Below are 25,350 nucleotides of genomic sequence, written 5' to 3' on the forward strand. Positions count from 1 at the left end.
AGAACTGAACTAGAACTGAACTAGAACTGAACTAGAACTGAACTAGAACTGAACTAGAACTGAACTAGAACTGAACTAGAACTGAACTAGAACTGAACTAGAACTGAACTAGAACTGAACTAGAACTGGACTAGAACTGAACTAGAACTGAACTAGAACTGAACTAGAACTGAACTAGAACTGAACTAGAACTGAACTAGAACTGAACTAGAACTGAACTAGAACTGAACTAGAACTGAACTAGAACTGAACTAGAACTGAACTAGAACTGAACTAGAACTGAACTAGAACTGAACTAGAACTGAACTAGAACTGAACTAGAACTGAACTAGAACTGAACTAGAACTGAACTAGAACTGAACTAGAACTGAACTAGAATTGAACTAGAACTGAACTAGAACTGAACTAGAACTGAACTGGAACTGAACTAGAACTGAAGTAGAACGAAATTGGAACTGAAGAGAATCTAAATTGAACTAGAACTTTCTTTGAAAATTGTTTGGTGTTTTAGAACATTACTAAGTATTTAATTATTCGTTACAAATAAGTTATTGTACACATTAATAAAATTGTATCTCTTTAACAGCTGGCAATATCTAGTTCGCAACTACCCCGTGACGTCACAACCTCTGGCCATATTTATCATATTTATAGTACTATGGCTACTAGGTTATGTACTTATGCCCGAATATGCGATACCAAGTACCGCCATAATGCGTTTAATACTTTTGATTGTTGGTGCTCAAATCACGGGTATATTAGTGACCTTTATTAAATTGCCTGATATGTTGGGTATGTTGTTCTTTGGTGTTTTATATACAAATGTAGGATTGGCTGATTTCAGTGGTTATCAACGATTGGAAGCATTCTTGAGGTAAACAAATTTTGATTAAGCAAATAATCCACTTTAATGAAACAAATTTTCTTTAAATTTTTAGAGAAATGGCCTTAATTAATATAATGCTATTGGCTGGTTTTGGTTTAGATGCCAATGCTTTTAAAAAATTGTGGTTTATGATATTACGTTTAACTCTAATTCCCACCATTGCCGAAGTTACCATAATAACAGTTTTAGCTCATTTCCTGTTAAATATGTCTTGGTTATGGGGCATTCTGTTGGGGTAAGTGAGAATTATATTTGTTTTATTTAAATTTCTTCTAACTAAAGTAATAAAAAGTAAATTTATTCTAAAGTACCTAGTAAATATTAAGTCTTGTTAAATGGAAAAAATGCATATATGTAAATAAATTTATAATAATTATAGTGCTACGAAACATAAAGGTAGTACTAGTATAACTAACACTCACTGCATAATTTCGCACAATTATTAAATATGTAAAATTTATTAAAAGGCGGTAAGAATTAAAATGCTTGTTCACTGACTGCACGCTTTTAAGGGAATATGTAGAAAGGAATATGCATAAATATATAGTTGTGTACATTCAAGTGTATGTACATAAGAAAATGTGTGTTTGACTAGTTACGTTTCAGCCCACTTAATTTGACACTTGGCAACTCTACAATTTCATTAGCGCAAATGTTGAAATTTTCCTTTTTTATGCTGCTGCTTCACAGCATGTTATTAAGAACGACCATCAAACCCTAGTTGGCCTGTTGGCGGAAGTTTAAAATGAAACTAAAACAAAGAAGAAAATAAAAGTTCACGACAAAAAAACTTCGCTATTTTACCTCATCTGCATATGTGTGTACATCAATTGTATAGTTGCGGTGTAGGTTAAGGTAGTTAGTAGTGGTTTATAACTAAACTGGAAGAAAAAATTGTATTGTAGGACCTCGAGGGAAGTTTATATATCCTCTATGGCCAAGAATAGATTCAAAACTAAAATTTGACCTTTAAAAATCTAGTAATTATTATAACAGATAGTAACCGAAAAGTTAATATTGAATCTTTTGTATGATTATAAAGAAAACATACTTCCCTGCCGTGATGGTGTAGTTAAGGTGTAATATCTAAATAAATGTAGTTGTACTTAGTTAACCGCATACTTTAAAACAACAATTATAAGAAAGACGCACAAACATACCTTTTTATGGGTTTCATCAGCAACAGCTACCAGTAGTGGCTGATACTGCTGCAACATAAAAAAGAACTTGGCATAAAACATTCTAAATGCACAATTTCGTAATTAGTTGCTGCATACTTCTTATGAGTACTTTAACACAACAGACACTACAAAATACACATATTTGTACTTAGTAAGTCATATGGAGAGTTAGTATACTTCATCGCTATAATAAGTACTACAAAGAGGAAGAAAGAAATAGGTGCTGGCAATACATACTAAACTAATAGTAACAAATAGCAGTAGTGTTGGAAATAGTAGTAGTATTTACTGTAAAGATTGTCGTAAGTATACCTATAGGTCCGTCTTTTTTCGTAGGTCCTTACATAAGAAAATAAATTTCTTCTGATATGGATTGTATATACCACAGTAGGCCAGAATTTTTTGGAAATAATTCTGACATTTCAAAATTTGACATGAGCGTAGCCAAGGAGTATTCGACCGTCGACATTATATTCATTTGCATCTTATCCGATTTCAGGAATTTTTATTTTTTTGGAAAGCGCACAGCTAATTCTTAAAAAAATTGTTTGCGTGTGCTTTTTACTTCACTTATTAATAGAACTTAATGTCAAAAGGGCAAAGGGAATCCCTTAATTCCTAAAAATTGTTAAATTTAAATTTTCAATTACATTTAACAAGTTATTGAAATCAGATAGAAAACAAAATGATGGTACAGATTAATTTTTCTGAAAAATAAACGGCTCATCCATCGAGGATAATATTTTACATGGTCGTAGCCAAGAACTATCTGAGTATAATTTCAGAAGTTGGACTCCTCAAGGAGTTAAACCCATTTGAAAATTATTTTTTTAAGAGAAGTAACACTCATTCAAACATACATATGGGCAATTTCTTGTCAAGTGACCTAACTCAAAAAATCGATTCTGATGAAATTTGCACCAAGGTTAGTAGGCCACAACATTTCACACAAATTTTCAGCTCTATTGATCTAGAATTGCCGGCTTTAAATGAGGTCAAAGTTGGACATTTTGGTCATACAGGGTTTTATTCAAATGAGTGTGACTTTTCACCTATTGGTTCTAGCAAAAATTGTGCAAAGGAGCTCAGATAGATATTTCTGTATTGTTTCCAAAAAAAATCAATTTTTTGCTCAGAAGAAAGCTTAATGGCTTTATAGTCGCATAATGCGATGCGAGTGTGATATCTATACAATAGTACTAACCGTGGGACAAATTTCATCCCAATCGGAAGACAGATGGGTCACATGACACGAAATTGCCCATATATGTATGTACATATATAATTAACCAAATGTGCATCTGTTGAATTTTATAATAAGGAAAAATAGCTCTGCATGTGGAGTTAAATAAAGAACTAGTAAATTTAATACATTGTATCTACATACATAAATACATACATATGTGTATAGTATGTATGTGATTATGAAAAATTGTCATAATCACAAATACAGTGTTATAAAAAAAAAGTAATAAGCATCTTTTTTATAACATTGTAATTGTATGTGTAAGCGCTTATGTTCATGTAATATTAAGAAAAAAATTAAACAACTGAAACACTAAATTTCATATACACTTAGTTAGAGGACTTGCTACATCAGTTTTACAAGAAAATATTCATGTTAAGCCTTTCACTTACACAATATTAAAAATTTTTTTTATTATGCATGATGGTTTTCACACATACACACAGCGATACTTGCAACATCTCTGGCATTTATGTGTTCTGCCCCATCCTATCAAGTGTCAAATGTTGGGTGTTTCAACGTTGTTTCTTTTTGGTTATTTTTTTCATGATATATTTTTGGAGAGGTCTTACGCTAATGACACTAGAATTTTTAATTTTTCAGACATTTGGTTGTCTACAACAACAACAACTACTATAACTGCAACTATAAAATTATAGTTGCAACTTGCTAGTCTAATTTTTTTGGTTAGTTAATGGTGGTGTGTAGAACTCATCGTTGCCGTCGTCATCATCATCATAAGTTCGTTTTTTTTTTCGTTTTGCTTTTAGTTATTTAATGATGGTCGTTGACGTTCATTTAAATGGCTCTGTCAGTTTTTTATATCTATGAACCAATGTTAGAATTTCACATACTCTTAGACATTGAAGATATTGCGCGAAAGTTTTAGAGGCCTTTAAATTGCAAGGCCTCTTCTAGACCTAAACAACTTGTCATCTTTTTCAGAATTAGTGAAATTATGATGGTCAGTAATGAAATAGAAATAAGCGGACCTGTTAATTTCCGTTTTTACTTTTAGAGGATGGTAGTTATATTTTAATAAAAAAAAAAACATTAATATTACTTTCGGAAAAATTTATGAAACAGGACAGCTTCGTCCTTAGAAAATGTTAGATAACAATGTCGCTGTTCTACTAGATCTGTGTCCTGTAACAGGCCCTTCAAATCCACAGATATTCACGCTTAATGATTTTCGAAACGATATATGTACATATACATATGTACATATTTACTTGTTTGTTTGTACATATATTTTGAGAAAATTAGTGTTAGGGTGTGTGGTTTTATAACACCGTGCGACAGCAATTAAGTCATATATAGTAAAATTGCATTTTCAGTTTTTTATTTTCTGATCTTTTCTCTATTTTAAAGGACCTTAAACTTTTAAGGACATAAACATTTATTAAAATATTTCTATCCATTAGTTCTGGTCAATATTGGTATCAAATGAAAGAAGAAATTTAAAAAAACTGCGTTTTCAGTTTTTAATTTTCTAATATTTTCTTCTTTTTAAAGGACTTTAAGGATATAAAAATGTATTTTAATATTTCTACCCAATAGTTTTGTTCAATATGGGTATCAAATGAAAGAGGAGAAACCGCGGAAATTAAAACATTTTTTTCCTGATATTATTCAGGACGAGAGATTATGCTTTGAAAAATTTATCCTTTCATGTCCTTGAGAATTTCCAATACATTCTCAAGTAATATCATGAGTAGATGGTCTCATTCAAGTCCTATAATTAAAATTGTATCACGGTGTAATATGTAAATATATGTGTTCATATATATTTTTTGTGTTTCATTATATTTTTTCATAACTTTATTAAAATCCAATCAAAAAGTCGCTAAACATGTAATTAAGTTGTTTCACAAGAATTATTGAGAAGGAAAATTGTAATTTGTTGAAAATTATTTTAGAGATTTACAGTTTTTGTTAGCGCGATTAATTTTCAACACACAATTTTAAATACAAATATTTTATACTAGCTATACCCAGTGTGCTTCGCTACCCTGATCGAGATTTCATGCTTTACATGCTTAATTTCAAGTTTCTAGGTTCAATATTAAAGAAAACTCAAAAAGTACCAGTTAAAAAACGAAAAAGAACGAAAAGGTAGCAAAAAGTCCCCTTTTATAGATTCTCATTAACTCCGGGCTCCACATTCTTAATTTCATGTTTTCAGAATCAATATTATAAAAAACTCAAAAAGTACCAGTTAAAAAACTAAAAAGTACCAAAAAACAGAAAGTACCGTTACATGCTCTACATGCTTAATTTCAAGTTTCTAGGTTCAATATTAAAGAAAACTCAAAAAGTACTAGTTAAAAAACGAAAAAGAACGAAAAGGTAGCAAAAAGTCCCCTTTTATAGATTCTCATTAACTCCGGGCTCCACATGCTTAATTTCATGTTTCCAGGACCAATATTATAAAAAAACTCAAAAAGTACCAGTTAAAAAGCTAAAATGTACCAAAAACATTCCTTTGTGCTGGAGTTCCAAGTAATACCCTATTGCCATATTAAGTATTTCTAAATCTACCAATTCCTCAAAATTAATTAAAATTAGGTCAATGAGTTTGAATAAAATCAATTTTCCCTTTTGATACTTTCTTCTCCCTATTGAAGTAATAAACATTTTATTCCAAAATGTTGCCATATCAAATACACAGGAAACAATGTTTTATGCAAAAAGTACCAAAGATAGGTACGGTTTTCAGCCCCGAACGACCGAACATCCAAAAAGTACTAAATTCATATTTTTATTTTTTCGTTATGAAGTTATGAAGGAGTGAAAAAGTCTGTATGTTCACTGGCTTAAGAGATACATGGGGTGCAAAAAAAATACTAAGATACAGTTTTTACCCCTTTATTCCCTAAAGAGGCCGAATTGGAAAAAAGTACCAAACAATAAGCTTTAAACTGCTTTTGTATCTTTTCTAGTTTAGGGATATAAGGTTACCGAATATACCCATTTTTACCCCCTAAATATTCGAATATCCAAAAATCCCGTCTTAATGGATCTTTTTGGTGGGAGACCAATCTCCTGTCCAAATTTCACAGCCGTTTAGGCCGTGTGATGATAAATCAGTGAGTCAGTAACGTTAGAATTTTATATATATATATATGTATGTATGTAGATAATTGGGGAATTTCATGTCAAGTGACCCAACTCAAAAAATCGATTTCGACAAAATTTGCACTAAATTTGTACTATTGGATAGTACACAAATTTTCAGCTCTATCGGTCAAGAACTGCCGGACTTAGAGGGGGTCAAGGGTTTTATAGACCCATTATGGGATGCGACTGGGATATCCATCAAACAAATTATTTTTTAACTCAAAAATTATTTTAATATTTGGAACTTAATTTTCCCCTATTTTTTTAAAATATATGAGGTTTTTGTTGTATTTTTTTTTTCTCAAAAGAAAGCTTAGACCATTGCCTTAAAGAGCTAACCAAAAATCTACTGATATCAACTAGGGCTCGAACCATTAATTTCTTGTTTCTTAGACAGAGGCTCTAGACAATTAGCTACTACTCCCATTCAACAAAATTAAATAATGTATTTGAAAACCCATTACAAAGTAATGTATGAAATAACTGCATTAATTACCAAAACATAAAAAATGTTTCCTGGGTATATAACAAATATTTAAAAATATACAAATTAACAATCCAATATTTAATTTTCCTTACCCTTAGTCTCGTTATTACAGCTGTCTCCCCTAATGTCGTCGTCACCGTGATGTTAAAACTAAAAGAAGAACGTTTGGGTCTAAACAATGGCATTCATACACTTATCTATGCCATGACCACTTGCAATGATGTAGTGGCCATATTTTTATTTGGTGTATTTTGTGGAGTAATATTCTCAACGGGTAAGTTAATATATTTCGCAGAAAAAAAAAAATCATTTGCAAATTAAACAAACTAAAACTTTTATAACACTTTTTTCCGGCACTTTAAGGTACTTTAACGGAACAAATTCTGCAGGGACCTATCGGTATTGGTATTGGCTTTGTATTTGGTTATGTATATGGTCTAATGTTACAATTTTTACCCTCCCGTAATGCGGTAAGTAATCAATGTGTTTTTTTTTTTCTTTTTCAAGTACATATCTGCATACATATTGTAGTTGGTATGGATTTCTGTTAAGGAATTGAGTTATAAAATTTCTTTTTATGGTGCATATTTTTGGTCATAAATGTTCGCAGCTTTTAGTACTAGTGTGTAGAAAAATTATGTACAAATACAAATATGTATAGTAAGTGTTGCTGGCAACATGTTCTCGTATAAATAGTAGGAGTTGGTGTTGTCCTCGCACAATTTTGTTTTTTGTTAAATATTTGAAAAGTGTACTTTACACAAGATAAAAATATTTTCCTCTTTTTTCTTTGCATATGTAGATATGAATTGCAAGATATTTAAAGGTATTTATTCATTAAGGGAAAATTATATAAATGTGACTTAATTCCTATTAAAAAGTTGTTTCTGTAACGTTAATAGAATAACGGTAGAATAGGGTTATCGGTAGTTTGACTTATTTCGGTGTTGGTCGCACCTTAAGGCGTAATAATCGGATTAGAATCCTTTTTTGAGTCGATTTAGCTATGTCCGTCTATCTTACCGGTCATATCGTGGAAATAAAACATTTCTTAATAAAAATAAATTATCGATAAAAAATCAATTTAATAATAAGAACTCTTTTTAGTGAATTAATTACTTTAAAATTCCTGCCTTAATAGTTTTAACAACATGACAGCTTCTGGGATTTTTGTGTTGTCTAGTACTCATACATTTCCTACATTTTGCAACTTTAACGATGCTCCTTCGGTTACTGTATGTTGCGAGTTTGGTGTTAAAATTGTTTCGTATTCTTTTTTATGAGAAAAAGAAATTTTATGTTTATTATACGCTGCCTGTAGCAAGGCTTCTTATTCCTAATGGTGTGCATAATCAAATGTACAAGAAAATAATGTAGTTCAAACAAATCCTTTATACTCCCACAAACAGAAATGGTAGAGCAGCAGGACATACTTTATGCAGCGAATACAGAGAAATACACATCGATAGTTAACACTTTTAAGACATGTTTGTTTGTAATTGTATTTTTGCTTTTCACATAAAGGAGTAATATATTTTTATAGTCATGTGGGTTTGTGCCAGTGATACTTGTACAAGAAATGAATTTCGTTACAAGTGTATCGGAATGTGCAACATACTGAGCATTATTTCCATTAACATACATACACATATTTTGCATTATTACTATATTAGCACGTAAAAAATTTACAAAATATGTAGTTAGCAAACGATTTTTAGAAGAATATTTTTAAGGAAAAGATATTAATTTTATGACCCGTCTGGGCAGTATATTCAGAGGTTAAAAAATTATGGTTAAAATATTAAGTTAATTATGTTCAGCGTTCTTTGTTTAATAAATTATTTAAATAATAAAATATTATTTTCAGCAATTCCGCTGCAAATCATTATTATTTGTCTTTTCTAACTTTAAATATAAATGAAGCATACTTTAAGACATATAAATAAAATAAAAAGTTCTGCATTTGTTTAGGAGTTTATGTTAAATAACTGTTAAAAGTATTTTTTTGAACTTACCTGCCTGTCAATCTTTCTTAACTGTATAAATATTTCTAAAACGAGAGAGAAAAAAAAATACATAAATAAACAGAACGAGTTGTAACTTTCTGCCTCGAAAAATACCCCCAAAAAACTTTCTAAATTAGAAACACACAATTTGCATAAAAGAGCAGCCAAATATGAGAAAAAAGTTAAAAAACTAAAAAAGATAAATTTTGTTTTGAATATTGTTGCTATTGCTCCGGTACTGTTTGATTTAATTCAACTCAATATACAACAAATATTTGAAAATTGAATTTATTATGCAGTCAGACATTTTTAAATATTCATACAATTCAATCAGTACAAAAAAAAAAATAAAAATAAAAGTTGTACGAGTGAGTTATATTCAGTTTAAATGGATATACTCACTCAATTAACTTATACACTCAGATTCAAATATTCGCATATAAATTGTTGCGGATTGCTTTATGGAAATTATTATTTTTAGTATTTTTTAAAACTTAATATAAAATAGTTTTTCTTTATTCAATAAAACGAAATGATTTTAATCTCTGAATGCCTCCAATCAAGCTGACTAAAGATGTTTTACCTTAACGAACTTCAATTAATCTGGTGTTTAGAAAAAACCAAATCTGTTAAAACTAAATTTTTAAACTATATATTTCTAGTTAGCCTAAAAGTATACTATAGATTTCTTAATGAAAAACTCCTAAATGTAGCATATTACTTAAAAAGTCTTTAAAAAAAAACCAGCTCTCAGTATTCAAAATGACATATCTCACCTTGCAATTTGTAAAAATAGTATGTTAGCATCTTCAATAAAGTTCATATCAAGGTCTATATAATATTTTCCCATATGAAGACTTTTTTCTATCCCGTGCTTTATTACTTTCAGCTAATACCGCAACAACAGTCATGCAGTTGACATTTTTATTAAAGTTTCATTTGTGTGACTTTTTCTTATTCTCCTTTAACTTAATGCACGAAACTTTCACAATTTGTTCATTTCATTTGCAATACCTTGAAATCCATATAAATTCTTGGAAAACTCATCTATTTATTTAGGAAAAAAATAGAATTTCTCTAACAATAGTTATTAACTTTTTTCCACATAAATATAAATTTTGTTGCCTTTAATACCGTGCGTAAATCGTTGCAATTCTATAAAATACATAAAGGATTTTTCCTTTAAAAAAATCCTTTTCTTTTTAAACACATTTGTAAAGTGTAGAAAGATACTGGAAAAAATTGTCTTTGATAAACGCATAAATTTAATAAATCAAATAGTAAGTCTTTCAACAATTGCATTTTGTTCTCCTTTTAGGTTAGAATTATTTACGAAAAGAAATATTGAAAACAGTAAGCAATTGCCAGGATTTGAGGTTTTCCTGTGTATTCTTAAAATGACAAAGCGCAGATAAAATAAAACCAAAAAGTTTACTACAATATTTTTTGTTTTATATAATGCTGTTAAAACGAAATTCCAATTTTCATGGAAACCACTATGACTAGACTATAGACTAGACAATAGACTAGACTATAGACTAGACAATAGATTAGACTATAGACTAGACAATAGACTAGACTATAGACTAGACTATAGACTAGACTATAGACTAGACTATAGACTAGACTATAGACTAGACTAATAGACTAGACTAGACTATAGACTAGACTATAGACTAGACTATAGACTAGACTATAGACTAGACTATAGACTAGACTATAGACTAGACTATAGACTAGACTATAGACTAGACTATAGACTAGACTATAGACTAGACTATAGACTAGACTATAGACTAGACTATAGACTAGACTATAGACTAGACTAGACTAGATAGACTAGACTATAGACTAGACTATAGACTAGACTATAGACTAGACTATAGACTAGACTATAGACTAGACTATAGACTAGACTATAGACTAGACTAGACTAGACTATAGACTAGACTATAGACTAGACTATAGACTATAGACTAGACTATAGACTAGACTATAGACTAGACTATAGACTAGACTATAGACTAGACTATAGACTAGACTATAGACTAGACTATAGACTAGACTATAGACTAGACTATAGACTAGACTATAGACAAGACTATAGACTAGACTATAGACTAGACTATAGACTAGACTATAGACTAGACTATAGACTAGACTATAGACTAGACTATAGACTAGACTATAGACTAGACTATAGACTAGACTATAGACTAGACTATAGACTAGACTATAGACTAAACTAGACTAGACTATAGACTATACTAGACTAGACGAGACTAGACTAGACGAGACTAGACTATAGACTAGACTATAGACTAGACTAGACTAGACTAGACTATACTAGACTAGACTAGACTAGACTAGACTAGACTAGACTAGACTAGACTAGACTAGACTAGACTAGACTAGACTATACTAGACTAGACTAGACTAGACTATACTAGATACTACTAGACTATACTAGACTATACTAGACTATACTAGACTATACTAGACTATACTAGACTATACTAGACTATACTAGACTAGACTAGACTAGACTAGACTAGACTAGACTAGACTAGACTAGACTAGACTAGACTAGACTAGACTAGACTAGACTAGACTAGACTAGACTAGACTAGACTAGACTAGACTATACTATAGACTAGACTAGACTTGACTATACTATAGACTAGACTAGACTAGACTAGACTAGACTAGACTAGACTAGACTAGACTAGACTAGACTAGACTAGACTAGACTAGACTAGACTAGACTAGACTAGACTAGACTAGACTAGACTATACTAGACTATACTAGACTATACTAGACTAGACTATAGACTAGACTAGACTAGACTAGACTATACTATAGACTAGACTAGACTTGACTATACTATAGACTAGACTAGACTATGACTAGACTATGACTAGAATATGACTAGACTATGACTAGAATATGACTAGACTATGACTAGACTATGACTAGACTAGACTAGACTATGACTAGACTATGACTAGACTATGACTAGACTATGACTAGAATATGACTAGACTATGACTAGACTATGACTAGACTAGACTAGACTATGACTAGACTATGACTAGACTATGACTAGACTATGACTAGACTATGACTAGACTATGACTAGACTATGACTAGACTATGACTAGACTATGACTAGACTATGACTAGACTATGACTAGACTATGACTAGACTATGACTAGACTATGACTAGACTATGACTAGACTAGACTATGACTAGACTATGACTAGACTAATGACTAGACTATGACTAGACTATGACTATGACTAGACTATGACTAGACTATGACTAGACTATGACTAGACTATGACTAGACTATGACTAGACTATGACTAGACTATGACTAGACTATGACTAGACTATGACTAGACTATGACTAGACTATGACTAGACTATGACTAGACTATGACTAGACTATGACTAGACTATGACTAGACTATGACTAGACTATGACTAGACTATGACTAGACTATGACTAGACTATGACTAGACTATGACTAGACTATGACTAGACTATGACTAGACTATGACTAACAAAATATGTCGCTCTTAAATAACCCAACAAAAATCACTATCACAACAAAATATTGAATAAAAATAAAATTCTATTAAATTTTTATTTTCACTCTTTGCCTACACTCAATTCCCTACAAAATTTATATTTCATTTTTTATTCTACATGGCACTGATATACATCATGCAATTTTAACAAAGCCTAAAGGTTTTCTTTCTTAAACTAGTAACAAGCGTTGAAATTACAAAAATTGGTATGAATAAAAAGAGAAGAAATTATGTTGCCACAAAGTATCATTTTGTGTAGCACTGCTGCTGCTCAAGAAAAATCTTTAGAAACTAAAACATGTTGCAAAAAAATTACACTAAATTTATGAATTGAATAGAGATTTCGTTTCCTGCTTAAACAATCAAAAATATGTAAGTTGTAAAATTTTGCCAAAAACAAAGAATTTTACACACAAACACATTCGTTGCTAGAAAATTTACAAATGTGTAATAAAAAATTCGGCAACAGAAAAAAATTGTGTAAAGAATTTTTTGTTTATTTTTGTGACTATTAGAATTGGCCATTTATAGTGAAATCTTAGTTCATCTAAAATGGTTGAATAGTTAATACATGTGTTGCATTCGCAGAAACTCTTTTATGGCCACAAAATAACATTTATACAGCTGCTATTCATGCAAAGCCTATTTTACTTTAGAATTTAACTTTTTTTTTTTGGTTGGCACAGTACAGTGAAATGCTAATAGAATAAATAGTAGTAGTTGAGGTATTATTTGTTCATTTGAAACCTATGTACACCATACTGTGCAAAATCTTTCCTTACAAATTTTGAAAACCCCTTAGCAAACTGTTGTAATAGTCTACTGTTTAGTTTGTAAATCACTTTTAGAAATAAGATTTTGTTTCTTTTCTGTTTATGTTGTAGCTTAATGTATTTTCACTCTTTTCAAATATATTCTACTTTTTTTCTCGTATTTTTAATGCGTATTTTTTATTTTTTTCCTTTCAGATCTATGTAAATGGTTTACGTTTTGTTTTGACTGTCTTGGGCGGTACCATTGCCGTGATGGGCAGTAAAACTATCGGTTATCCATCTGCTGGCGCCTTAGGGTGTGTAACAGTTGCTTTCATAGCTAGCATTGGTTGGAAGCGTCAAGAGAAAAAATTGACACCACAGCAACTACAAGCATATGAAAATGTAAGTTTAAGATTTTTCATTTTATTTCCTATGAGTTTTTCTTTATATTCCTCAAAAGGAAAAGCTGTAGAACTAACTATATAACTTAAATGCCCTAGAATTTTATTTGTATCTTTTTTATTTCGATATTTTTTACTTTTTTGTACCAGTGTGTAAATCTCATGGACCGTATGTTACAGTGTTTTGAATACATTTGAATTTTGCATATATTTGTGTACACTACATTTCTACACATACTTAGTTTCTATTGGCTTCGTTTTTGATGCGACTGATGTCTTTAGAGGAAAATAGAGGACAGTTTGAAAACATAGAAGATTTTTATTGTAATGTTTGAATGCTTAAATTATATTTCTTAATAAATGATTTTAACTCAACTATGTGATAGATAGAAGATCTGAAAACTCTAAATGTATCATAGTAGTGATCTCCTCATAGTTTAGTCATAGTCTAGTCATAGTCTAGTCATAGTCTAGACATAGTCTAGTCATAGTCTAGACATAGTCTAGACATAGTCTAGTCATAGTCTAGTCATAGTCTAGTCATAGTCTAGTCATAGTCAGTCTAGTCATAGTCTAGTCATAGTCTAGTCATAGTCTAGTCATAGTCTAGTCATAGTCTAGTCATAGTCTAGTCATAGTCTAGTCATAGTCTAGTCATAGTCTAGTCATAGTCTAGTCATAGTCTAGTCATAGTCTAGTCATAGTCTAGTCATAGTCTAGTCATAGTCTAGTCATAGTCTAGTCATAGTCTAGTCATAGTCTAGTCATAGTCTAGTCATAGTCTAGTCATAGTCTAGTCATAGTCTAGTCATAGTCTAGTCATAGTCTAGTCATAGTCTAGTCATAGTCTAGTCATAGTCTAGTCATAGTCTAGTCATAGTCTAGTCATAGTCTAGTCATAGTCTAGTCATAGTCTAGTCATAGTCTAGTCATAGTCTAGTCATAGTCTAGTCTAGTCATAGTCTAGTCATAGTCTAGTCATAGTCTAGTCATAGTCTAGTCATAGTCTAGTCATAGTCTAGTCATAGTCTAGTCATAGTCTAGTCATAGTCTAGTCATAGTCTAGTCATAGTCTAGTCATAGTCTAGTCTAGTCTAGTCTAGTCTAGTCTAGTCTAGTCATAGTATAGTCATAGTCTAGTCATAGTCTAGTCATAGTTTAGTCATAGTCTAGTCATTGTCTAGTCATAGTGTGGTCATACTCTAAAATTTTATTTATAGGTCAAAATTTAACCGCTCTATCTTATTAATTTTTAAAATATTTCATTTAGAAAGTTTTTGTTTAAATTTTGTTTTATTTGTTGCGATAACACGCTCATGACACTTTTAGGTTTAATACATGTTAAAAAGTTTATATGTAGATGCACACAAATGACAAGTGTTGAGAATTTTTTTAATATAATTTTAAATTATTTTCTCATAAATTCATCAACTACTCATACAGCAACAACAATAACTATTACCAAAGAGTTGTTGGAATTTGAGAACATTTTGTTATAATTTTTTTTTGTTGTTCTTGGATGACTTTATTAACACTTTATCACAATTTTAAGTGCATATAAAGTGGTTTTATCATCACTTAGCATACAAACAACAAACATAAAAAAGTTTATATTTAATATCCAAACATAGAGACATAGTTACCAGATGATTTGAGAGAAAAATTTTCAAATTTCAACAAAAAAAATAGTCAATTAAGTTATCAAATTCATGATTTCGTAGTCAATACGAACATTTACTGTTTATAGAACTATAGGTAATATTCATGTTTATTTATAATCTTTATTTTTTAGTTTTAAATAAATATTAAAATATGGAAAAATTTAATTGATAACGTATAAGCGTCAGCTGCTATTTGTTTTTAAATAATTTTTTAAAATCGTCAAATTTATATGTAAAATCGTCTATAGGTCAGTTTTGATATAAAAAATTTAAAAATCTGGCAACAGTGCACTCAATGCATGCATGCACTTGAATGCAAAGTCTTTTACATTTTTTTTGTGTAATGTACATTTTCTCTTTTATTTTTCTCAATATAATACATGAATTTGTGTAAAAGTGTTTGTTGTAGTTGTTGCTACTACAAAAACTACAGCTGAAAAGAAAAAAAATTAAGAGGATTTCACACTTTAAAGTCAAGTCAACTACCAGAAATCTTATCAAAAAGTCAATCTTGTTGACACATTTAATTGCAAAGACAGCTTATGACATTTGATTTCATCTCATTTTTTTCGTATATCTTTTTTTTCAATTGACTTTTCTTCTCTACTTATCTTTACTTTGCTTTTCCATTTTATTTTTTTTATGAAATTTTTTTGTTGCACGTTTTTTTTTTTTTTTATTGTTAAACTGGCCCAGTGGAATGTTTGTGACAAAGTAGTGCAACAAAAACAACATTGAAAAGTGTATAATCAAGTAGTGTTCAATGAGAATAAGTTGAGAAGGCAAAAATTAAAAAAAAGTTTAGGAAAAAACAAGAAAGAATGATTTCTAAGACCATAGAAAATATTATAAAATTTTAGTTTTTACTAAGAAAAATGCATATTTTAATTCCAAAAGGCCTATGGAAAATTTTCAGTAAATTCAGCTTTTTTCTGTAAATACGGATGGAGTAAATAGTTTTAAAAAATTAACTTTTTGAAATAAAATCTTTACTTTTGAATCAACTTACGCTGTTTTAATTAAATGAAAAAAATTTCTTCTAATGGTCTCTTTGCCACCAAATTCACCATTTCTTTTCGATGCAGTTTGAGCAAAAAATAATTTTATTTTCAGGAACTACAACTACAACTTAAAAAAAAATAACATCTAAAGAAGAATCCTTTCATACTGCACATGTTTTATTTCCTCTTGTTTATGTGTGTATGTATTTAGGCGCAAAGAAAACACAAGCGTAAAAAAAACATACATGCACGAATGAACGCACACACTAAAATCAAGGAAAGAGAGCAAGAATGAAAAATAAAAACAAATAAACAGAATATCAAGGACCTATAGTATATTCAAAAAGTGTCAACTCCATAAAGTCTACACTTAAAATAAGCCATGGTTAACTTTACGACTTTTTTCATACTATTTACGAAAATTTCTTGTATAATACGAAATAATATTTTATCAAACCTTTTTCTAATTTTGTGAAAGTACGAAAACCTTTTCGAATATTTAAGCGGATTTATATATACATATGTATAATAATATTAATTACATTATAATTAAATAAAACTGGAACATTTTTTATAAAATTTAAGAAAAAGTATGATATAATTTATGAAATATTTCCATAGCAAAAGAAACAAATTCGTGTGAATGATGATTATTTGTTAACTAAAATTAAAAAAATATTTCGTGCAATTTCGTATGTATAATGAATTAGGCATTAGGCATATATATTAGCATATTAGCTGGAGATTGAGATGGGAAAATATTTGCCATCAAAATACCAAAAGTTGAATTGTCACTTTTTGAATATAGTGATTCGATATAAAAAAGCGAGATATGTGTTAGAAAAAAAAGTTAATAAAAAACACTACTCCTGCCCAATTAAAAGAAACTTCAGAGGTAATGGAGAAAAAAAGATAGAAATACACTCTTTGATACACAACTACAATGAATGCTGTGTTGTTGTATTGGAAAACAAGTAGCAAATTAAAAACTACACTTGAAACAATACCTGATGATTATTGTTGTTTTTCTTGATTCTGATGTTGTTTGTTTGCCTTAGAAGAAAGCAAACAACTGAAATAATAGCAGCAACAACATTTGCAAAAAAAAAAAATAATAATAAAAATACTTCGAAATTTTGGGTACAAGAACTTCTTGTTAATAGGTCAATTGTTAGTTGACCAGAGTGTTCTTTTTAAGCCAAAGAAATGAGAAAAAAATAAGTTAGAGAGCTATATTAAGTGATTTTCAGAAGTAAACCTTATATGGGAGCTAAGACAACTAATGGACCAACCCGGAAAAAATATAATGATTTATATATACAAAAAACACATTTATCCCTATAACTTTGATTGGACTGATAAGAAAAAGATTGGTGTAATGATTTATATGCAAGAAAAAAAATCATGTTGAATTTTACTCCAATTGATTTATTAATTAATGAAATATGTGCGTTTAGGTGATTTTCCTAAGTTGACTTTATATAGGAACTATGACCAATTATGGGCCTATCCGGAAAAATTTCGTAGAGTGATTCATATGTACACAAAACATATTTGTGTCGAATTTTATCAAGATATCTTTATATGACAATGAAATACGTGCGGTTAAGTGATTTGCGGAAGTGGGCCTTATATGGGAGCTATGATCAATAATAGACCGATCCGGGATAAAAGTAATAAAATGACTTGTATGTACACAAAACATATTCAATTCAGATTTTATCCCTATAGCTTTAGAATTCAATGAAATATATGCGTTTAAATGATTTTCGGAAGTGGACCTTATATGGGAGCTATGACCAATTATGGGCCTATCCGGAAAAAATTTCGTAGAGTGATTCATATTTAGACAAGACATATTTGTGTCGAATTATATCAAGATAGCTTTATTTGACAATGAAATATGTGCTTTAAAGTGATTTTCGGAAGTGGGCCCTATATGGGAGCTATGACCAATAATGGACCGTAAAAAATTCAGTAGAATGATTTGTATGTACACAAAACATATCAACTCGAATTTTATCACAATAGCTTTATTTATCAATGAAACATGTGCGTTTAGGTGATTTTCGAGAGTGGACCTTATATGGGAGCTGTGACCAATTGTGGATCCACTGAGATCTACGTTGAGAGTATGATTTCTGTTTATATAATATTTGCAAGTACAAAATTTTTTGTTGATACCGATATATTTGAGGGAGTTATTAATGATAAACTTATTTCCGGGAATACATACCTGGTGGCTACGGGAAATCGATTGTAAAGATTTTGAACATAATGGATCACTGTCCTGAAAAAATAATGTGTGACAAAATTCATCGAAATATCTTTTGTAGTTTCCTCAAGAGTTAAGAAAAAAACGTAATTTTTTCGAGGTATTCTGAAATTTTTACTCATAACTTTTTACATTGTGAACCGATTTTGCTAATTTTCAGTACCAAAGAGTAAATATTTTGGGTGAATTTGGTTGATTTCATTTGCTTAGTTTTAACGTGAGCGTTTTTAATGAGTACTTGGTCAATTATCAAACGATCTCTAAAATTCGAGACAGTAAATTTATTTCTAAAAAGTATTAATTTTTGTCAAATTTCAATTAGCACCTTGTTTTATAAAAGATTTGTTGTCAATAAAGTGATTTTCTGTAAGAGTGGTTTAAACATTTTAAAAACTTTCATTACAGGCTAATGTAGGCAAACGTCTTGACTTAATGTGGAAATTTTTAAAACCTGTCTCTTTCGCCCTAATTGGCAAGGAAATTAATTTCACAGTTTTGGATGGCAAAGTTGTAGGATACGGAGTTTTGCTAGTAATACTTGGAAGTGTGGTAAGTACAATATATTTTCTTTATATTTTCAACAAAGATGAGCTTTACAATTGTTCAATTCACAGTCAAGTTGAATATTGTACCTACTAAAGTGTAGTAACAGTGATTGTGAACAGATCTTTGCAGCAAGTCATAAACAATCAAAACAAATGTCAGAAGATAAAAAAAATCAAAAAATATTAAACTAATTAAACATGCGAAATGAACCAAATTAATTTCTTTGAATTTTCAATTCTTTTATTTTCTTTATTCCACATTTTATACAAATAAATAAACAGTTTTTAATTAAATTTTAGCTCTTTTGTTTTGGTAAACAGCTGTTTGTTTTTGATTTCAGTGTTACCACTTTATCGTTTTTTATGCTAAAATCGTTTGAATTTATATGTTGTTTATATGTTGAAATAAACATTTGGCAACACTAAACTTTCTTACAACATTCGAAAAACATATGAAAAATTGTCGTAGGAGTTGTATAGGCCTTTTGCATAGAAAATACCAACAACATTGTTATGACTATTGTAGCAGCTGCTGACATACAACGCTACAACATCGATTGTGAATTGAACAAATATTACATTCTGTGATAACATAACATTCATAAATGTTTAAATTAAAATACCAAAATTTACTTACACAATAGCATTTTAAGTCATTATTTTAACACGGTGATGCCTTTTGAGGCAAGTACTTACCGCAAACGATTACAAGTAAGTTGAAAAAGTAGTCATTGAAAATTACCTGAAAAAAGTATACAGCTTCTATATCTTCACTGGCAAGATGACTAATGATTTAGAAAGTATTTATATTACATATTATTAGTAAGACCTTATTGGACTACTTCTACGTAATCCAGACGATATGTAGTAGTCATTGAAAAGTATGTTGTTAGGTAAGTAGTTACAATTGAAAGCCATTACCCAGTTTTTGCTGGGTTGATTTAGAGTAGAATGGAATAAAACCAAGCAAAAACATGGTAATGATTTGCAATTGTAACCACTTACCCATTAACATACTTTTCAATATCGTTCTGATTACATAGAAGTACTTTAATAACGTCTTATTAATAATGTGTTATATAAATACTTTCCAATTCATTAGTCGGCTTCTGTGTGAAGATATAGAAGCTGTATATGTTATTTCACACGATTTACATTGACAGATTTTTCTAATTACTTGTAAGCTATTGTGGTAATAACTTGCCTACAATGACATCACCATGTTAAAATAATGACTTAAATGCTATTGTGTAAGTAAATTTTAACATTTTAACCCCTTACCTGGTAATGAAAGTTGGGAACAAACAAAAAACATTTGTTTTGCACATTTTAATTTTTAGCATAGAGACATTCTTAATTTAAATTATTTTCAGTTATATGAAATTTTTGTATATAATTCACAGTTTCGTTTGGCTTTTGCATATTTATCAACTTATGGAGGAAATTTATCAATAAAAGAACGTGGCTATATAACAATTTCCAGTTTTCCCAAAGCAACAGTGCAAGTAAGTAACAGATCTAAAAAATACTTAACATTTAAAAGTGTATTAGCAATAGTGTACTCAAAACATATAATAGCTTTCGAAAGGTGACAAAAAATGCAGCCTAATTTAGCGGTAGTTAAGAACTGCAAAATAAAGCATATTTTTTTGCACACATTTATTTTTATTACTTTCTATGAATAGCTTCAATTACCAATTTCCAAAAAATGGGAATAATAAATCGTATACTACTGTTTTGGTCATTTTCTTAGAAAATAAACATTTGGAAGTTTTTGGTTACAGGTAGTTTTCTATATGTTTTTATATAAATTTATACTCCTCCCTAGATGTTTAAAATTTGAAGGTTTCTGGTTTTATAAAAAAAAACTCAATATTGTATATGTAGAAGGGAGTAACTAAATGCCATTAGTGAAGCAGCCCCAAAAGCGTTTTAGCCATAGAAAAAGTAAAAATATAAAAAATATTTGTTATTTATATGTTATTTAAGTTGAAACCGCAGAAAAGTATTGCCACTTGTGTTAGTTTTTGAGGCATGTCAGTGGTTACAACCTCTGTAGCCAAACTCCCTTTATATTTTTCATAACATGAATAAAATGGAACAGACATATTCAGTTATATTACCAGGCAAGTATATAAGGTAGAAAGGTTTATTGATTGGTATATATAGAGAACCAAAGATCTGTCAAAAGTTGCCTATAATTTTATGAGTGCGTATATCTGAGAAATAAATAAAATAAGGAATGTTGAGGGATGTGATATGATGTTAATTATCACCCTACTCTAATGTCTTGGGGTATAAAATACAATCAAATGTTTTAGTTTAACAAACTGCTAACAACAATTCTATTCATTTGGTTGCAATTTTTTTTTGTGCTTGTTTACTTGACTCTCTCGCTCTCTCCTCATCCTGCTAAATATGTTTGCTAGTTTGAATTTTGTATTATTTTTTTGTGTAATTTTTGATTCCATGTTGTCCTAAGTAGCCATGTGGCCCAGCTACTCATATGTTATGCTGCATTGCGGTTAACTGTGGTTATGTTAGGTTAAATATGTGGTTGTCACTTGTAACATTTCTTTAGCCACTGGTGCTACTGCTGCTGTTTCGATTCCTGGACGTTTTCTTTTTTTTTTTAACCCTACATCGCTATAGTAGGGAGGGTACTATGAGTTTGTGCTGATGTTTGTAACGCAACAGAAAAAGTGGTCCTATACCTACCTTAAACTAATAAACTTAGAGTAAAACAATAGGCTGTGAGACCGTCCGTCTTGAAGATACCAGTATTATCTTTTTCGCAAGGTCGAACTCTATTAATCGATCAAATTTATCACCAAGGTCCTATATTGCCGGTTCCCGTGATTTGGAATTTGGAGATCAAAAATACAAAAGTCCCCTTCAGGAAATGACTTGAAGGTCAATATTAACTGTCATGATAAAATTCTGCATAAATCACTTTACTGTATATGTAAATCCCTAAGTTTTGCCGATTTTTGTAGAGATACAAGAACATTTAACATAATTGTAAGGTCAAAAGCCCTATTCGGGTATGGAGACAAGGCGAAAAAATGGACCAATTTTAACCATATTTCGTTCTTGGGTCAATAGTACAGTATGTGCAAATTTCATCGAATTATCTTGAAATTGCGGTATGTAGCGTGCTCACTTGGACACAGAGTCGGACATACATAAATCGACTTAGAAAATGATTCTATGCCGATTGGTATACTATAAGGTGTAGGCCCAATACAAACGCATAATACCCTTCCCAATATAGTGGTGTAGGGTATAAAAGCTTTCATGTTAATTATCAATATATCGCAATTAAGATAAACTGGAACTTAAGAAAATGTTTATTATAATATTAAGTATAATCATAATAGGTGTAGGGTATCATATGAACGACTAAGCCCTGCCACACTTTCTTTTATTACTTGTTCTTCTTCTAAACTCATTTGTTTCATTTATTTTTTTTTTTTTTAACTTTTTTGGGCTATTTAGTCTAAATGTTTTCACAGAATTGAGAAACATTTCTATATTTTTTTCTGCGTTATTTTTGTTAAAGTTAGATATTTGTTTTCTTTGGATTAGCTTGTGGCCTTTTCCGTATGTGTCGAATACAAGTGCTTGAATATTTAGCAAATATTTGCTTTTATTTAGAAACCAACCAACCGACAAAGCAACCATATGTTTGCAGACATAAAATGAATTGTGTTGCATAATTTATTGGTCAAAGTTTTGTGCAGACTTTGAAATTAATTGCAAAAAAACATATACATACATATGTATTTACATAATATGTGGAGAGTACTTTTTTATAAAAAAGGTTTTTATATTTGACTAAAAATAGAAAGAATTTAATGTTTTTTTTTTAATTTTTTTAATCTTAATCCAAGGTTGAACGGCTTTGATAACTAAAATTAGAAAAAGTAGAAAAACTTAAAAATGTTTTTTCTAAAAACATTGAGAAAATTTTGTTCAAATATGTTTGAAAATGTATACATTAAAAATATTATTAGCAATATTTAATTAATTTTTTTTCACAAATTTAATCTAAAATTCAATTATGTTGTTTGAAAAAAAAACAAACTAAAAAAAAACTAGTTAACATATTTAAAGCAAAAATTTCGTATTGAAGACAATGCCAACAAGAGTATCGTTTAACAAAAAAAATGTGAAAAAATAATGTTATACCTATTTATGAACATTTTCTTGATATTTTTGTCCAACAACTAAAAAATACATGAATTTCAAACAATAGTAGAAATAAGTGAAAATACTTTTAGTCGGTCAAATCCGAAATATTGAAAACAGAAGGCTGATGGCGCTACTAAAACTTTTTAATATTTACAGGGGCCAAAGGTTATTTTTTTTTGAACAGACCTAGTTTAAATATAATTTATAAGGAAGTGAACAGTTTTATATGTTGTCTATTTTAGTATTAAATATTTATATTGATATTAATGTAACTTGTACAAAATTTATATGTACACAGAGGGGAAAAGAAATGTACACGCCTGGTACCAAACTGGCACCAAATTTTTCGATAACATCCTTTGTCAAGTATACATACATACATACATACATACATACATACATACATACATACATACATACATACATACATACATACATACATACATACATACATACATACATACATACATACATACATACATACATACATACATACATACATACATACATACATACATACATACATACATACATACATACATACATACATACATACATACATACATACATACATACATACATACATACATACATACATACATACATACATACATACATACATACATACATACATACATACATACATACATACATACATACATACATACATACATACATACATACATACATACATACATACATACATACATACATACATCATACATACATACATACATACATACATACATACATACATACATACATACATACATACATACATACATACATACATACATACATACATACATACATACATACATACATACATACATACATACATACATACATACATACATACATACATACATACATACATACATACATACATACATACATAAATACATACATACATACATACTACATACATACATACATACATACATACATACATACATACATACATCATACATACATACATACATACATACATAACATACACGCCATGTACTTCCATGTCCAAAATATTTATATGTATACGTATAGATTTACAAAAAATTTGGTGACTCCGCCCATTTAAAATTTGCGAAAAAATTTTGCTTTTATTTCCTTCCGGACTATAGAAAGATACAATATATACGTGTATGGGAAGTTATGGACTACAGCGCAGTGCTCCCTTTTGCTCCCTAGGAGTTACGGCCTATTAACTATCAGGTTTTCGGTAAATTTGGACCTTAAAAAAAATATAATGATAAAAATACATAAACCTTATTTTTATATTTAATATTTGGGACACAACAAGTCACGAGGACTGAGAGATAAAAATGTGGTGATACGAATTTTTTGTATTGTCCTTTTCGGAATATTAGTGAAAATTATTTAAAAAGCTTCACCCTGCTGATGTAGGGTGAACACACTTAAAGGCAAACGAGGACGCCAAGAAGATAAAAGAAAGGAAATCATATACACAGGCCAACAACACAATACATTGTGATGTTGTCAACATTAATACACATCCAAACAAAAAACGTGTAGGAAATAAATAGAAATATGTACAAGAAAAAAACTAAAGAAGACATTTAAATAGTATTTGAACCTTTGAAAAAACAAGAAGAAAATAAGTAAGAAAGCATGGTCGACGTTATGATGTCCTACACCAGTTGTGAGTATATTTAAAATGTGGATTATTTTTATAGTAAAGAATTTATATTGTAAATATAGGCCGATTCTCAAATGAGGACCGATCAGTATGAAAATTGGCAGTACCTATCATAAAACAGGGTTCTGTCGATTTTGTCAAAGATTGAACAAAAATATAGGCACTAGGTTTACATGGACACACAGACGGACGGACGTACAAACGGACATATCTACACCACTATAGGGTATAAAAAATAACTAAAGGAAAAACAAACATCTACAAAACCGCATACAAACATTAAGATAGAAGGGAAGACAAACAAAATGAAATAAATAAAAAAAACATTTGTTTGCTAA

General features: G+C 29.8%; 2 protein-coding genes across 3 annotated transcripts in view; one reads left to right on the plus strand and one right to left on the minus strand.

Annotated features, from left to right (window-relative positions):
- Window positions 1-25,350, plus strand: part of LOC119608747 (sodium/hydrogen exchanger 9B2) — an 86,041-nt gene that overhangs the window by 58,387 nt on the left and 2,304 nt on the right. For both annotated transcript variants that reach the window (XM_037963304.1, XM_037963311.1), the window contains exons 4-10: window positions 587-874; window positions 939-1,121; window positions 7,019-7,194; window positions 7,284-7,390; window positions 13,492-13,680; window positions 19,022-19,165; window positions 20,565-20,666. In XM_037963304.1, coding sequence (XP_037819232.1) covers window positions 587-874; window positions 939-1,121; window positions 7,019-7,194; window positions 7,284-7,390; window positions 13,492-13,680; window positions 19,022-19,165; window positions 20,565-20,666 — 1,189 coding nt within the window. The remainder of the gene's footprint in view (window positions 1-586; window positions 875-938; window positions 1,122-7,018; window positions 7,195-7,283; window positions 7,391-13,491; window positions 13,681-19,021; window positions 19,166-20,564; window positions 20,667-25,350) is intronic.
- Window positions 8,950-25,350, minus strand: part of LOC119608784 (netrin receptor DCC) — a 390,750-nt gene continuing 374,349 nt past the window's right edge. Inside the window, exon 13 of the mRNA XM_037963327.1 lies at window positions 8,950-8,970. The gene's annotated coding sequence lies outside the window, so the exon portion shown is untranslated. The remainder of the gene's footprint in view (window positions 8,971-25,350) is intronic.

Source organism: Lucilia sericata, unplaced genomic scaffold (assembly GCF_015586225.1).
Source record: "Lucilia sericata isolate MDLA Ls3-8-SP2 unplaced genomic scaffold, ASM1558622v1 Contig000022F_arrow, whole genome shotgun sequence".
In the NCBI taxonomy this organism is placed as follows: domain Eukaryota; kingdom Metazoa; phylum Arthropoda; class Insecta; order Diptera; family Calliphoridae; genus Lucilia; species Lucilia sericata.